Below are 17,364 nucleotides of genomic sequence, written 5' to 3'. Positions count from 1 at the left end.
ATGAGTGAAGTGTTTCATTTTGGAGTAAGATAGGCAGAAGTTTTCTGATAAACTCTATATTTGGAGGTGTTAGAATAAACCTTTATTAGAATAAACCAAACCAGGTTGGAAGAGACCTTCAAGATCATCATGTTCAACCCATCAACCAATCCAACCCACCCAAACAGCTAACCCATGGCACCAAGCACCCCATCAAGTCTCCTTCTGAACACCTTCAATGACGGCGACTCCACCACCTCCCCGGGCAACCCATTCCATAGCGCAATTACTCTTTCTGTATAGAACTTCTTCCAGGGGGAGACTTGATGGGGTGCTTGGTGCCATGGTTTAATTGATTAGGTGGGTTGGATTGGTTGATAGGTTGGACGCGATGATCTTGAAGGTCTCTTCCAACCTGGTCTGGTCCATTCCATTCCATTCCATTCCATTCCATTCCATTCCATTCCATCCCATCCCATCCCTTTTTCTAAGTGATGAAATGGATGATTCTGTTATGAAAACATACTGCCAAATACATTTATTTTTTTCAAAATGCTGTCAAGATTAATATTTAACTCTTAAGATTCTAGTTTATCTATCTATTTTATTTATTTATAAATATCCTCCATTACTTGAAACACACTCTTAAGTAATTTAAGGTAATTTTGTGCGTGGTTCTTTAGTGATGAGTGATGGCCCTGATCCAGCTGAAGGCTATTATCATAGCTCTACTCCCATGAATGGTTCTGCAATTATTTGGAAAATAAGGGGAAATGAAGAGGGAAGAGCAATGAAAAAGGCAAGATACTAATGTTGGGTGTGTATGTGGGGTTTTCAAGATACACAGATGATGACTTGCAGAATTAAAAGGGAAATTTCAAGTGGATTAGTAATGGTAATGACCAATTGTATCCATATATGCAGTACAATGCAATTCTGTTATGTTGCAGTGCAATGTCCCTTTCTGAGCTCCAGCATCACCCAGCAGAAGATGGTAATGAAAATCAGTCATTGGAAAGACAACTTACATCAGAAGAACAGAAACTGGAGGAAAGTACAGAAAACCAAAAACCTAAAGCAAAGAAGGTTAAAAAGAAAACCAGAAAAGGTCTGCCAACAAAATGCTAGAATGTTGTGCTGCTTTATCCAAGCCCCTTTACCTTTGCCATAGTAGTAACGCATGGAGGATCTTATTTTATATATCTGTCTATAATCTTTAGAATTCAGTTAGTGTAAATCATTTTGAAATTGATAATTTTTTTTAAGTGGACCTTTTAAAAGCATAATAATATAATATCTGAACAGTGCTTTACTTAGATACATATTCTACTTGTATTTTTATTAATGTGTCATTCTTTCTTACTTTATGCTATAAAGTGTGTATCACCACTGTTTTAGCCCAATGCTCAATTCAAACATAAAGAGTACTTTTTTGATGTAATACATGGTCAAATTGGAGAATTCATCTCCTCAAACACTGTGGAGGCCAAAGATAAGACACTAATTTTAAAAGCAGAGATGACAGAAATTGATGTGGAGTAGGTTTTTTGGTCTCTCATAGGTGTGATGATCTTGCTTATAACTTGTAAATGAGGAAATTCTGTAAACAGTGTTTGGTAAATTCAGGAAAAATGTGTTTGGAGAAGACATTAATTTCTGCTTATCTTTTTTTCATGTTTTCCTTAAAAAAACCCAACCAAATAAGCAAAACTCCGATGGGTTAGGAACTGGATGGATGGCCGAGCCCAGAGAGTGGTAGTGAATGGTGCCACATGCAGCTGGCGGCCAGTCACTGGTGGCATCCTGGCCTGCATCAGGAACAGTGTGGCCAGCAGGAGCAGGGAGGTCATTCTGCCCCTGTATACTGCACTGGTTAGGCCACACCTCGAGTCCTGTGTCCAGTTCTGGGCCCCTCAGTTTAGGAAGGATGTTGAGTTGCTGGAACGAGTCCAGAGAAGAGCAACTAAATTGGTGAGGGGTTTGGAACACAAGCCCTGTGAGGCAAGACTGAGGGAGCTGGGGTTGCTCAGCCTGGAGAAGAGGAGACTCAGGGGTGACCTTATCACTCTCTACAACTACCTGAAGGGAGGTTGTAGACAGGCAGATGATGGTCTCTTCTCCCAGGCAGCCAGTACCAGAACAAGAGGACACGGTCTCAGGCTGCACCAGGGGAGGTTCAGGTTGGATGTTAGGAAGAAGTTCTATACAGAAAGAGTGATTGCCCATTGGAATGGGTTGCCCGGGGAGGTGGTGGAGTCGCCGTCATTGAAGGTGTTCAGGAGGAGACTTGATGGGGTGCTTGGTGCCATGGGTTAGCTGTTTGGGTGGGTTGGATTGGTTGATGGGTTGGACACGATGATCTTGAAGGTCTCTTCCAACCTGGTTTGGTTTATTCTAATTATTCTAAAACCTGCTGTAGTCCAGAGCAGGATATTGAACTGTAGGGATTTTAAGTTGTTTGTCAGAACTTTTGTCAGTAGAAGGATGACCTCTGACTGTAAATAGAAAATGTCAATAGGAATAGATTAAACACAGACATGAATATACATTAAAATAAAATACTGCAAATCTGATAATTTTAAACCATTACATAAAGGAGATGTTAAATATTCTTGTCATGGATTGTTAAGAGACCACGGAGCATTTTTATGCTTTAAACTCTCACTGGTGGAACATAGTAATCTTGGTTTGTATTGTTCGTGTTTCTAGAAGAAAACACAGAAGTTGCTGCAGAAAATGATGAGGAGATGAATAACTCAGAAGTTTCAGCTCAGTCTAAGCTTGGATTTGGTGATGATCTGGTGTTGGGAGTTTATATCCATCGATCTGATCGACTTAAAACTGATCTCCTGGTATCTCATCCGGTGGTTAAAATTCACGTCGTTGATCGGAGAACTGGCTTATATGTAAAGAAGGATCAAAGGTGACTTTTAGTAAATTGTTCATATTACCAATGATTATTGTACACACACAGATTCTTCCCTAGAACATTGAGAATAATGCTGAATTTTGAGCTTTCAAAGTCACTCATTAGTTTCAACATCTCTGATAATACATGTACACTTACAGAAAATAGGAGTGATATTTTCCTTTTCTTTTGGCATTTCTAAACGTCCTGCACTGCTGTATTGCTCTAGAGGTCTCTGTATTTACAGCTAAATTCGTTCTGTATTATAGAATCATAGAATTGTTAGGGTTGGAAGGGATCTCAAGGATCACCTAGTTCCAACCTCCTGCCATGGGCAGGGACTCCTCACAATAGATCAGGTTGCCCTGAGCCACATCCAGCCTGGCCTTAAAAGCCTCCAGGCATGAGGCTTCTACCACCTCCCTGGGCAACCTGTTCAGTGTCTCACTACCCTCATGGTGAAGGACTTCTTCCTAACATCCAATCTGAATCTACCCATTTCTATTTTTTTTTCCATTCCCCCTAGTCCTGTCACTACCTGACACCCTAAAAAGTCCCTCCCCAGCTTTCTTGTCGATCCCCTTCAGATACTGGAAGGCCACAATAAGGTCTCCTCAGAGCCTTCTCTTCTCCAGACTGAATAGCCCCAACTCCCTCAGTCTATCTTCATAGGAGAGGTGCTCCAGCCCTCTTTTCATCCTCATGGCCCTTCTCTGGACATGTTCTAGCACCTCCAGATCCTTCCTGTAATAGAGGTTCCAGAACTGGATGCAGTACTCCAGGTGGGGTCTCAGCAAAGCAGAGTAGAGGGGGAGAATCACCTCCCTCAACATCCTGGCTATGCTTCTCTTGATGTGGCCCAGGATGTGATGGGCGTTCTGGGCTGCAAGTGCACACTGGTGGCTCATGTTGAGCTTCTCATCCACCCGCACCCTCAGGTCCTTTTCTTCAGGGCTGCTCTCAAGCCAGTTGCTGCCCAGCCTTTATCAGTGCTTGGGATTGTCCTGACCTAGATGCAGGACCTTGCACTTGGTCTTGTTGAACCTCATGAGTTTGTCATGGACCCACCTCTACAGCCTGTTGAGGTCACTCTGGACAGCTTCCCTTCCCTCCAGCATGTCTGCTGCACCATGCAGCTTGGTGTTGTCAGCAAACCTGCTGAGGGTGCACTCAATGCCACTGTCCACATCTCCACCAAAGAGACAGGTCCCAGTACTGATCCCTGAGGGACTCCACTTGTCTCTGGCCTCCACTTGGACATGGACCCATCGACAGCCACCCTTTGGGTGCGGCCATCAAGTCATTTCTTTATCCACTGAATGGTCCATCCATCAAACCCATTCTGCACATACTTCTGCATATTCTTCCAGACAGAAAATTTCCTAAATCTCAAAAATATGTAGAAGCCAAGAAGATGAGAATAAGCAAAACTCATAGCATAAGTAGTATCAGCCTTTTTTTTTTTTTTTAATAAAATAACTTTTAAATTCCTGAAGTGAAATTTACTTTTTCATGTTTCAAATTGCTTCAGTTACTTTTTTCCACTGTCATTACACATAATGTTCCTGAAAACCAAATTTTAACACTGTTTGAGTGCTATACTTTACCATGATTGTTATGCATAAATTTGGTAACAATAACTGGCTTGTTAGAACTTTGAACTTCAGCATGTAGCACTTCTTTATACATTGCAAATAGGCTTAAATTGTGGATGGTTTTAGGCATTTTCTTCTTCTAAAATCAAGTAAATGGTATCTTGTATTTTTTCTTTGCTTTCAGTAACTGAAAGTACTAGTTTGAGTTGGTTTTTAAAAGGCACTATAGCAATTCTAACTCTTTGGAAATTTTCAAACAGCACAAAGAAAGTTTCACCTCGCCATGAACAGGAACAAATGGAGCACATTCTTCCTGTTATGACACAACCATATGACTTCAGGCAGTCTAAATCAACAGTTCCAGAGTGGGAGGAGCAAGTCATATTTAATAAGTGTTTTAGTTATTTTATTCAAAACACTGAAGAAAGCCCTCAAATAATCTTGTTTTTTGAGGTAAGGTTAAATATTTTACTTCCAGTATATGTTTGTGTTACGATGTTCTGTTTGTTTCTTCAATAGTATATATTTGACTGACGTGCTGGGTTTGGGGGGCGGTGTGTAATTTCAACCCACCACAGCTGATTTGTTTCAGTTATCTTGCATTAATAACTTGGACTTAAGATACAAAATCAAGTGGAGATACCCAAAAAAGTGGTATTGGTGATTGTTAATAATAATAAACATTTATAATAGAATAGAATAGACCAGGTTGGAAGAGATTTGTCATAGTAAACCTCCCCTGTTTGTTATAGTCGTAAGGAGGACAAAGCTTTCTTAAGTCAACTGTCAAACTTCTGGGAAAGATTAGTAAAATTCTTTCAGATTTGCTGGGATGGCACAGTATCACAGTATAACTAAGGCTGGAAGAGACCTCGAGGATCATCGAGTCCAACCTGTCACTACAGACCTCATGACTAAACCATGGCACCAAGTGCCACGTCCAGACTCCTCTTGAACACTTCCAGGGACGGTGACTCCACCACCTCCCTGGGCAGCACATTCCAATGACGAACAACTCGCTCGGTGAAGAACTTTCTCTCACCTTGAGTGTAAACTTCCCCTGGTGCAGCTTGAGACTGTGTCCCCTTGTTCTGGTGCTGGTTGCCTGGAAGAAGAGACCAACCCCTTCCTGGCTACAACCACCTTTCAGGTAGTTGTAGAGGGCAATGAGGTCACCCCTGAGCCTTCTCTTCTCCAGGCCAAACAATCCCAGCTGCCTCAGCCTCTCCTCATAGGGCTGTGCTCAAGGCCTCTCCCCAGCCTTGTTGCCCTTCTCTGGACACGTTCAAGTGTCTCAATGTCCTTCTTAAACTGAGGGGCCCAGAACTGGACACAGTACTCAAGGTGTGGCCTAGCCAAAGCAGAGTACAGGGGCGCAGTGACTTGCCTTCTCCTGCTGGCCACACTATTCCTAATGCAGGTCAGGATGCCATTGGCCTTCTTGGCCGTGTGGGCACACTGCTGGCTCGTGTTCAGCCAGCTGTCAATCAGTACCCCCAGGTCCCTCTCTGGTAGCTCTCCAGCCACTCTGACCCCAGCCTGACCCCCCAGGCACAATGTATAAAGGATGTTACTTTCTCCTTTTTCACATTTTTGAAATCTGAAACTAAGCTTAAGTACCAGAAACTCAAAGAGGGAATTTGCCTGCTAGTAGCAAAACCCTTTTTAACTCTTTTACCAATGGCAAACTATTGCATTGTTTTCCATTAGTGTTTTAGACATCTACTTCTCTCCAGTTCTTCACAAAGTAATTATAAATTAATTCTCCAGTGCAACAAAGCTTTAAAAGAAAAATTGTATATATTCAACATAATGTATTGGTTTATATTCAACGTAATTTTGGGTTGAAGTGCATCAATATCTGTAAGGAGAGATTCTGTAGTATTGACCTGAAAATGGGAACCTAATACAATATTTTTTTAAAAACTCCTTTTTATGTTTCAGGCAGGTTTTATACACTATCACCATGTGCTTATGTTTTGTTATACTCATAAATGAGTTTACAGAATTGAGTCCTTAGTTGCTTAGTTTAGAAGTGATTACTTTAGTATGTCAAACTTCTTCATGGAAGTCATTATTCTTGGGACCAAAGTATGATTTGGGGGGTTGGACTCCATGATGATGTAGGTCTCTTCCAACCCCTAACACCCTGTGAATGACTACACTGAAAGCATGCCAAAGAGTGGTTGCCCAGAGGATGGAGACTCCCTTTTACAAGGAGTCACATGGAAAAGACAAGGGGTAATGGGTACAAGTTATTCCTGGGGAGATTCTGACTGGAATCCAGAAGAAAGTTTTTGACCATGATAACAGTTAGATATTGGCATAATCTCCCAAGAGAAGCAGTGGATTCTCTTACATTGGACAGTTTTAAGATTCAGCTTGACAGGCTGCTGGGCCATCTCTTTTAAACTACACTATGACCTAGAAAGGTTGAAGCAGATGTTAGTCAGTTAGAGGGTAGAAAGGCTCTGCAGAGGGACCTCGACCGACTGGACAGATGGGCAGAGTCCAATGGGATGGCTTTCAACAAGTCCAAGTGCCGAGTGCTGCACTTTGGCTATGGCAATCCCATGCAGAGCTATAGGCTGGGGTCGGAGTGGCTGGAGAGCTCCCAAACAGAGAGGTACCTGGGTGTACTGATCGACAGCCACCTGAATATGAGCCAGCAGTGTGCCCAGGTGGCCAGGAGGGCCAATAGCATCCTGTCCTGCATTAGGAATAGTGTGGCCAGCAGGAGCAGGGAGGTCATAGTGCCCCTGTACTCTGCTCTGGTTAGGCCGCACCTTGAGTACTGTGTCTAGTTCTGGGCCCCTCAGTTTAAGAAGAACATTGAAACACTTGAACGTGTCCAGAGAAGGGCAACAAGGCTGGGGAGAGGCCTTGAGCACAAGCCCTATGAGGAGAGGCTGAGGGAGCTGGGATTGTTTAGCCTGGAGAAGAGGAGGCTCAGGGGTGACCTCATTGCCCTCTACAGCTACCTGAAGGGTGGTTGTAGCCAGGAGGGGGTTGGCCTCTTCTCCCAGGCAACCAGCACCAGAACAAGGGGACACAGTCTCAAGCTGCGCCAGGGGAGGTTCAGACTCGAGGTGAGGAGGAAGTTCTTCACCAAGCGAGTCATTCGGCATTGGAACGGGTTGCCCAGGGAGGTGGTTGAGTCATCGACCCTGGAGGCGTTCAAGGCGAGATTGGACGTGGCACTTGGTGCTATGGTCTAGTCATGGGGTCTGTGTTGATAGGTTGGACTCGATGATCCTCGAGGTCCTTTCCAACCTAAGTGATACTGTGATACAGATGATCCTTGGGGTCCCTTTCAACCTGGCATTCTGTGATTCTGTGACTTCATCATGGTTTATGAAGTATCATTTTGAAGAAATCACAATTCCAAGATTTTGTATACCAGATAAACGTCCAGGAGTGGCTGAATATGAGAAGATTCTGGTTACTGACCAGAAAAGTGGAGAATCTCATGGACATAATTGGAGATTTTCAAAATCATATTGGGCAGGGATTTGGGCAGCCTGGTCTAGTGAAAGATGTCTTTGCCTGTGGCAGTGGGGTTGGATGAGATGATCCTTGAAGGTTCCTTCCAATCCAAACCATTCCATGATTGAAGTGATAAATCTGGGAAAGGGAAACTACCATTTTCCAACTAGATTAACATACAGGTGGTTTTGACTGTCAGATTTGTGATCTGTAGGATTTGTGGATTATACAGGACTTAGGAGCATTACGCACGCATATTTTCAGCAGTATATAGTGAATTACCATTCACTATATGCTCATTGCAAATATCTTTATATTCCTACCAATACTTTCAGATCCTTGCTTTTCTAAATATGGATGAAGTGAGAGACAACTCTGATGTGCAAATTCAAGAACGTGGTTTCCGAAAAATTTGTTGGGCCTTTCTAAAGGTACTGTAAGTAATTAAAGAAGAAAGAACAACTGTAAGTCATCTTAGTCAGTTATCTAGAAGGCAGTAACTGTGCTAATGGGAAAACACTTTTTTAGTATTTGCAATATTTGCAGAGTTGGAAAAGCAAATTCTTCCTTGCTTGGTTGTGCTCTTCTTGTCCTCTTCATCCCATAAAATTTACAGTAACATGCTTGATAGTAGAGAATATGTGAAGAATAGAATAGAATAGACTAGAATAGACCAGACTAGACTAGACTAGACCAGGTTGGAAAAGACCTTAGAGATCATCAAGTCCAACCTATTACCCAACACCATCTAATCGACTAAACCATGGCACTAAGTTCCCCCTCTAGTCTCTTTCTAAACACCTCCAGTGATGATGACTCCACCACCTCCCTGGGCAGCCCATTCCAATGGCCAATCACTCTTTCTGGGAAGAATTTCTTCCTAACATCCAGCCTAAACCTCCCCTGGCACAGCTTGAGACTCTTGTCCTGGTGCTGGTTGCCTGGGAGAAGAGACCAGCCCCCACCTGTCTCCATCCTTCCTTCAGGTAGTTGTAGGAAGGAAGTGTTAGAAGAGTTAGAAAATTGCTGTTGTTGTTAATAAAGTACAGGAGGTTTTGTTTGTGGGAGTTTTGTTAGGTTTGTGTTTCGTGTGTTTTGCTACATTGTATCTGCGAAGAAAACAACAAATCCACTGACCTCAGCTATTCTGAATTGTAGTGGCTTTTTCAATTGACTAGTCTTTGAAAAGTGTCCCTAGCCTAATTATAAAATACCTGACATTTTTTAGTTGCACAGTTTGAAATGCCACAGCAATGAGACAAAGGTAGTTTAGCCAGCACATCATGTTCCTCTTTTTTTTTTACCCTTTTAGGAGAGACTTGAATGTGCTAATTTGGTCTTTGAGTCTTTAATTTGCTCCAGGGTTGTTCATTTACACCTACCCCTGCAGACATTAGACCTTGACAGCCATTGAGCAGTCCACAAGATGAGACATAGAGGAGGAGACAAGTGTATTATCTGCATTATCTTTTCATCTATATCAAAGTAAAAATGTCCTGATAAACAGTGGTCAATGTTAATGGCATGAGGTACACTTGTTTGATAGAAAGAACTCTTTCCTCTGATGCTAGAAAGGTTGCTGCTTTGCTGTATCTTTAAGCCTTATCAATGCCCTCTGCTACAGCTTTCAAAAGAGACAGAGCTGGAGGAGGCTCTTTTTAGATCGACTGTCTTTTGAGGTCTGGGTGATTCCAGCAAGTAGTAATTTAAACAATAAGGGTGATTGTGCAGAGGTTATCCCACATGCAAGATATTACTCTTGTGCATATAAAGCATGTTGCAAATCTAGGCTGACATCTAGGGATTATGGGCATATTTAACACACTTTTAGGGATAGCTTTTTAGCTTTTAGGGATAGTATATGTTCCCAGCAAGAAGTGGATTTCAGAATCTGTTCTGTAGTTGTTTAAGATACTAGAAATAAACATTGGCTTTTATTACTTTCATATTAATGTAACACTTTTTCCCCCCCTCTTTTTGATCACCCTTCCAGCTTGTAGGTGCAAATGGAGTTCTGAACATTGATAGAAAACTCCGCCTGCAATTGTATTACCCACCTCCAAGGACCAAGTCACATTCAAATGTGGTTGAGATTTTTGACTGGTGGGAAAAATGTCCTAGAAATCGTTACCCATCAACTTTATATGTAACAGTAAGAGGCATAAAACGGCCAGATAATGTAAGTTAAATACATAATATTTCCATATATCAAAAAATATACAGACTTTAGGAACTATCAGCAAGAGCATGTGAGTGTATGTGTTTGTAATGCATGTGTGTAAGAGCTGTACTTACATGCAGTATGTGAAATAGTATGTGAATAGGTGTAATAGGAAAATTGCATCTTAACCTATGTGTTCCAAACTCAGCCCTTCATAGATGTTTTTGAAAAGGACTTTCGTACTTTGTATATTTTGCCATTGACAGTCAGAATGGTTTCAAGGTAGAATCACAGAATCAGTCAGGGTTGGAAGGGACCACAAGGATCATCTAGTTCCAACCCCCTTGCCATGGGCAGGGACACCTCACAAAGGTACTTTGCTGAAGGCTGATACTCCTTACTAGAAGACATGACATTTTAATTTACTAGACACATGCAGGTGTGTAAATTCTGTGAGAAGATGTAAAGCCACTTAATTTGATTCTCTGTGCTCTCAAACTATAATTAGTCATATTTCTTTCTCAAATGAAAACTCCTCTACATACTATTATGTCCCGAGGTCAGCATTTATTTTTCTGTAATGCAAGTGGAATATTGTTCTACATCATTTTCTGTATTTACATTTACAATTTACATACATACATATTTACAATTGCCATAAGTCCTTCTTCTGCTCACTGTTTATGCAGTTAAGGGTGATCTGTGGAGGCCTGGTGAGGTAGAGTCCAAAACCACACTAATTCATGGGATTAGTTCATACGTTTGGGGGACATTGATCTGTATATGGGAATGAAATCTTCAGTTCTCTTGCTCAGTCAGCTGCTGAGGTTGTTAGGAATTTTGTGCACTTTGAGCAGCTGTCTGATCTTTCTGGAAGTCTTCTGAGACTGTCTTCTTCATAACCTGAAAGTTTTCCTAGTATATTTAGGTGTTACGACTAGTTTACAGCTGTCGCTACTTTACAGTCCTCCATGAAGTTCAAGTGATATGATGAATTTTCATAGGCTTTCTGAGCTGTGCTTGACTTGGATCCCTTGGCTACTGATATTACTTCATTCTTGTTCTTGTAGATGCCAGATTTGGCAAGCCTGGGTTTCAGTGCCCAATAAGAGCCTTGTAGCATGGCAGAGTTTTCTATGCATAGTTTTCTGCTTCCATTTAAGATTGCACTACATATTCTCTTGCTTCTCTATACCTCCTGCATGGGCTGATAGAAAAACAGATGTCTCATATAAAAGATAGCATCTTATGTGGAAGTAGACATCTCTGTGTGTGAACAACTGATTTAAGCTCCTAAATCAGTTTATACTTGGTGTGTGACCTCCCTTTGTAGTCACAGGAACCTAGACAGTTATTCACCCTGAAGTGAATGCCTAGCAGCTGTCAGCCTGGAAGAAAACAGTAATTCTGCCTGGTATTCAGATCTGTTTCTGAAGAGACTTGTCTTAGTGAAACTGGTCAGAACTGCAACTACTGTGTGACCATTGGACATGGGGCTTGATAAGCTCTTCACAGCATTAAGGCTTTCTGTGTATTCAGGCTTGGTGTAACTTGTAGGTAAGGTTCTCTAAGCATACTTAGAGAAGTTTGGAAAGTATATAAGCTCTACCAACAATTCAAATCACAGATGTGGTAAGTCCTGCTTTTTCCTTTGCAGCACTTGAACACAGTTTGTTCAATACCCAATGCTGTTAATATATTTCAGTATCATATTCATGCTGAAGCAATATTTTGATTGGAAGGTGGTAGGTTAATGTCGCTGCTGAAAGGGTACATGCTGAAATCCTTTTATTTTTTTTAATCAGCTTTTACCAGCTGGTAAAGTATTTCTAATTTTCACTAACCTGGATAGTTAATAGAAAAACAGAAGTATTAACTATCTGAAAAATCTTTTATCTGAGTGACACAACTTTGGAAGCTCAGATTGCTTTCTGACTTGCTGGTTGCTTTAAGTTTTCGCTAGGCAGTTTTCATGTATTAAACTTTTTCCAGTCTCTGTTGTTCAGGTACAAAAATACAATGCAGTTAAAGTTAAAAGTACCTTTTAATATTTCTACTTATTGCACTGTTCATTTAAAAAATATTTTTTCTTAATACTTACTTTTGTTTGCCTTAAGGTTGCTCCTTGTTTCACCTCTATGATAGCTGGTCAGCAGGAAGGAAGTAGTGCAACATTGGGTGAACTCCAGGGAGAAGGATCTAAAAAACCTTGCGAACCTTTTCCAGAGGTGAAAAAGGAGACATTTAAATGGACAAGATTGCCTGGACAGGTGAGATCTTTTTCTTTGCTTTTTCAAGAAAAATAATTTAAAGATATACTAGCTTTTTATGACATTATGGCTTTCTCTGAATTTTTAATTGCTGAATTTAATTAAGAAGAATGAAGCCTTGGATGAGGCTCTGGCCAGCCTGATCTAGGGTGGGGTGTCCCTGCCCATGGCACAGGGGTTAGAACTAGATGATCCTAGTGATCCCTTCCAACCCTGACTGATACTATACTATTATGAAGGTATTCATTAAAGCAAATTAAAAAGATACTAAACACAATAGGAAACATAAGGAACTCTCAGAAACAGTAGAATTTCTTACTAAATGACATCTCCTGTAACCATTTTTTCCCAAAAAAAGTCAGGTATTTTTATTCCCAGAATCATCCAGAAATTTTAAAGAGTAGGGCTGTGCAGGTAGTGGAGGTAAGCTAGAAAACCATTTCTCAGATTTTCAGCATTTATGGTTTCTGACAAGATCTGTTTATACTGAAGAACTAGAAATATTCAGCTATTTCACAAGTAGATCTATCTATTTGTATACTTACAATTCTGTTCCTACTATTTTTTTATTCATAAACACAAACCTGGTTTAAGTTAAAATCACATAACTACTCTGGGTATTTTAATTCCTGTTAAACTTGGAATTTAGTTCTGGAGAAAAAGGCCTTGGATGAAAAAGAAGAAATATTTTGGGAGAGAGGAAGGACAACTGTTAACAGCTGTGCAACTTTTGGAAATCTTTCATCTGCAGTTACATTTTAAAATAAAAATCAGGAATTAAAATACAGATGAGGAATGCTAGAAGTGATTTGGTAGACCAAAAGTTTGGGGGACTGTAGTTAGTCTTCTGGGTTCACACTGCAATTACTAAAGTTGTCCTTAGCCTCCTTAAATAAGCTTGGCTTACAGACTAACTCTAAAGCTTGTGTTATTCACAGTAATCATCATTAAGTACTTCTTAACATGAAGGAAAATATTTTCATTTTAGGTGTTCTTAAGTTTTTTTAAACTTGCTAGTTGTCTGTAAAAATAAAGTAGAAACAGATACACAAAGCAGGTATGTTTGGTGGCCTATGTTAGGCCTAAGTTCTTTACTATGAGGGTGGTAGAACACTGGAACACGTTGCCTGGGGAGGTGGTTGGGGCCTCATCCCTGGAGATACTCAAAATGAGGCTCAACAGGGTTCTGGGCAACCTGATCTGGTTGAGGATTCCCCTGCTTACTGTAGAGGGGTTTGGACTAGATGACCCTCGGAGGTCCCTTCCAACCCAGACCATCCTATGATAAACTATGCAGTAGAACTGGTTCTGTTCATAAGGTTGAACTTCTCTTTTAAATTCCTTTTAAGGTGTTCATAGCTTTTTAAAACTTATGCATGAGAGGAACTAAGGATGTGTTTTAAGCATTGAGGAGATAATATTCATAACTGTGTAATCCCAATTCTTGCCTGAAAAGCTAGGCTTGCCGCATACCCAACAAGCACCTGTTTTCCCTGCGAGCTGGAGATATGGGCTGCTTCTGTATTCGCTTCTCCCACGATGGAAAAACACTGGCAGCAGCATGTGCAGGAAGGAATGGCTATCCCATTATTTGTAAGTTCATAGTAAGTTTAGGCTGTGGTTTGTTTTTTGTTTTTTCCTTGTAACTCACATAGTTTGAAATTAGAGGGCAAAAGATGTGTTTTCAATTGCGATTTTTGGTGGGGTTTTTTCGGAAAGCATGCACAGACTCCCATGTTGGTGAGGCAGGAATTGTTTATTGGTACAGAACAAGCAGCTTATATAGGAAAAATCGAGCAGGGTAAGCAATTCCCTGACATTCTTGCATCACTGCTGCTAATCGGGTTTTCTCCTTTGATATGCAGCTGTCCATTGTTATCTTCATCCCATATCAGGTTGGTCTTCTCCAGCATGGAGGCAAGCCTGGCATGTCAGGTTGTTTACCACGGTCAGCCCTTCTTTATCATCATGCCATCCTTCCAGTATCAGTGGCCTGTTGTTCTTCCTTTTCCTGAAACCTTCCATAGATACTTTCTGCTTTCCTACAGGGTTTTTTTTATGCTCTATTTTATAATTGTATTTTGCAAACTGTTCTGTACACTGAGAGAACATTGAGGGAAATGTTCTTTCTGTGTTAATAGGGCTGAGATTAGCTTTTATGTATGGTGATGCATATACAGTGTAATGGTATGAAGTCACACTAATTCTGTGCTGAGGTCTAAGAGAAATATTAAATCAGTTAGCATAAAGAGCTTATTTTCTGATAATAAAATATTAAGTGAAATAACTTTTCCAGCCTTTAGCTCACACACTTTTTATGTAAGTTGTTCTCCTAACCTATCGTGAAAGTTAGATACATGAAATATTGTCATCTCCAAACAGATTACTGGAAGCAGCTGTCTTCCATGTTCCAGGTCAGTTGTAACTACAAATTCCCTGACATTCCTGTTACTCAGATTTGGGCTCCTTCTTCACACTAGTTTAAACAGCATCGGTTCTTAAGCCCTGCCTAAGTGTACACAAAATAAACATTTAAATGTAAGGAACAGTAAATCTAAATTCCTTTGTTCCTCAGCCCCAGAAAATTATCTCAGTGTTAATCTATTTCAAAAATTGTTGGATAGTCATGGAAATGTTTATAAATGATGATCCAAATCTGTTTCTAATAATTTTGAGAAGTAGGCTCATTCTTAAGGGTTGAGACATTTGTGACACACATGAACCACTAGATGGAAGTATATGCTTGCCATCTGTGCATGTCTAGCAGCTATTTGATCTTGTTCTCTGAAAATGAAAAGGTAAAGAAAATTAGCTGACTTATGCCAGCAGAAACTTCAGCCTAAGATCATACTCAACTTTGGACTAATAATTGTAAATATAGATTGTAATTTACCTTTTTTTTTAATTATTATTATTTTTGTATTGAAACTTCATTAGTGTATGAAATCCCTTCTGGACGGTTCCTGAGAGAATTTTATGGTCACCTTAACATAGTGTATGATCTGTGTTGGTCAAAGGACAATCAATATCTTCTTACTGCATCCTCTGATGGCACTGTAAGGTCAGTATGATGGTGTTCTGACAGATAGCATCAGAAGCCAAAACCAAAATGGTCCAGTTTCTTGGCTTATGACATTCAACAAGTCCAAGTGCTGGGTGCTACACTTTGGCCACAACAACCCCATGCAGAGCTACAGGCTGGGGTCGGAGTGGCTGGAGAGCTGCCAAACAGAGAGGGACCTGGGGGTGCTGATTGACAGCCACCTAAACATGAGCCAGCAATGTGCCCAGGTGGCCAAGAGGGCCAATGGCATCCTGGCCTGCATTAGGAATAGTGTGGCCAGCAGGAGCAGGGAAGTCATTGTGCCCCTGTACTCTGCTTTGGTTAGGCCGCACCTTGAGTACTGTGTCCAGTTCTGGGCCCCTCAGTTTAGGAAGGACATCGAGACACTTGAACGTGTCCAGAGAAGGGCAACAAGGCTGGTGAGAGGCCTTGAGCACAAGCCCTATGAGGAGAGGCTGAGGGAGCTGGGATTGTTTAGCCTGGAGGAGGCTCAGGGGTGACCTCATTGCTCTCTACAACTACCTGAAAGGTTGTTGTAGCCAGGAAGGGGTTGGTCTCTTCTTCCAGGCAACCAGCACCAGAACAAGAGGACACAGTCTCAAGCTGCACCAGGGGAAGTTTAGGCTCAAGGTGAGGAGAAAGTTCTTCACTGAGCGAGTCGTTCGTCATCGGAATGTGCTGCCCAGGGAGGTGGTGGAGTCACCATCCCTGGAGGTGTTCAAGAGGAGATTGGATGTGGCACTTGGTGCCATGGTCTAGTCATGAGGTCTGTGGTGACAGGTTGGATTCGATGATCTTTGAGGTCTTTTCCAACCTTAGTGATACTGTGAAACTGTACTATAATGTTTAGTTAAAGACTGGGTTACAACCTGACTTGCCCTACAATGTTATAAAAATTCTGATGTAGTATTTCACTTATGCTGTATTTACTACATTGCTTTCTAACATATATGTGTTTGAGAAAAAAGGTTTTACAAAACCTAGAATGTCTAAATCTACAGTGCAGCAGAAAGCCAAGTCTTTATCTCTCAAGAAGTCACTGAGACAGTTAGAATATTCTATCCTTGGTGAAACTCCCATGCTATGAATGTAGTATTAAGTCTTCATGAGGCAGAAAATTGGAAATTTAAGACTCAGGTTAGGTATAAATTTGCCACTCAGCACATCTGCATGATTATGGGGTTTCTGTAGTTTTTAGACACTTAGTTAAATAATTCAACTTAAATCTCCATAAATTACACTTTACAGTATCATTTCTGAGACTGACTATTTATGCATGTTCCTTCACAATTAAAAAGTGTACTTTAGTGCAGTGTTAATGTTAAAATACTAATCTGTTCAAGGTTTAAAAGCAAACCCTTGAAACTGTAGGAATACATGAAAATATGGCCGTGACACTGCACAATTTTATTACAAGCAACTTCATAGTTTTTCACAGAGTTTGTGTTTTTTTTTGGTGTTCTTCAGAACCCCATCTGTTGTTTCTGTTATGCAACCCAGAAATGCTACAGGCAGTTGCATAATTGAAATGCCAGAGGAATTGTTAAATGATACATTGTATGTATGGAACCGAGGTGGTGGGTTTTTTTTTCCTGCTTGTACTTTGACATTAAAAAAAAAGGAGTATTTTGAGAGCTTAAGCTAATTTCTAAATGAAATCAGATTTTTTGTGTATTGAAGGAAATGGCAATTTCAGTAATTTATGTTGCTTATAAGAAGGCCCAGCTGTTCCTCAATTCTTGAATTCGTGGCAGCAAGTTGAAACTAGTGGTCTGACTCCTTTTCTGTGGACTATGCATAGTCACTGCACAAGTTACTAGTTCCTGTATTTACTGTCCGTTGCCTTAAGCTTCTTTAAAATGTCTTCATTTAGGCAAGGAGTTTATGTTTTTTTCCTTTCC

At 40.8% G+C, this 17,364-nt stretch overlaps 1 protein-coding gene across 8 annotated transcripts in view; it reads left to right on the top strand.

Annotated features, from left to right (window-relative positions):
* AHI1 (Abelson helper integration site 1) overlaps nucleotides 1-17,364 on the top strand; it is a 108,739-nt gene that overhangs the window by 10,886 nt on the left and 80,489 nt on the right. For 6 of the 8 annotated variants that reach the window (XM_068149971.1, XM_068149962.1, XM_068149989.1 and 3 more), the window contains exons 5-12: nucleotides 930-1,087; nucleotides 2,689-2,902; nucleotides 4,743-4,935; nucleotides 8,304-8,399; nucleotides 9,962-10,147; nucleotides 12,247-12,399; nucleotides 13,860-13,992; nucleotides 15,337-15,460. In XM_068149971.1, the coding sequence (XP_068006072.1) occupies nucleotides 930-1,087; nucleotides 2,689-2,902; nucleotides 4,743-4,935; nucleotides 8,304-8,399; nucleotides 9,962-10,147; nucleotides 12,247-12,399; nucleotides 13,860-13,992; nucleotides 15,337-15,460 (1,257 nt within the window). The remainder of the gene's footprint in view (nucleotides 1-929; nucleotides 1,088-2,688; nucleotides 2,903-4,742; nucleotides 4,936-8,303; nucleotides 8,400-9,961; nucleotides 10,148-12,246; nucleotides 12,400-13,859; nucleotides 13,993-15,336; nucleotides 15,461-17,364) is intronic. The other 2 variants (XM_068149996.1, XM_068150000.1) reach the window with 2 other exon arrangements.

This window comes from Melanerpes formicivorus, unplaced genomic scaffold (genome assembly GCF_026170545.1).
Source record: "Melanerpes formicivorus ecotype bairdi unplaced genomic scaffold, bMelFor1.0.p_v2 SCAF_2, whole genome shotgun sequence".
Taxonomy (NCBI): Eukaryota; Metazoa; Chordata; class Aves; order Piciformes; family Picidae; genus Melanerpes; species Melanerpes formicivorus.
The sequence above is the reverse complement of the archived record's forward strand: the minus strand, read 5'-3'. Positions and strand labels throughout refer to the sequence as shown.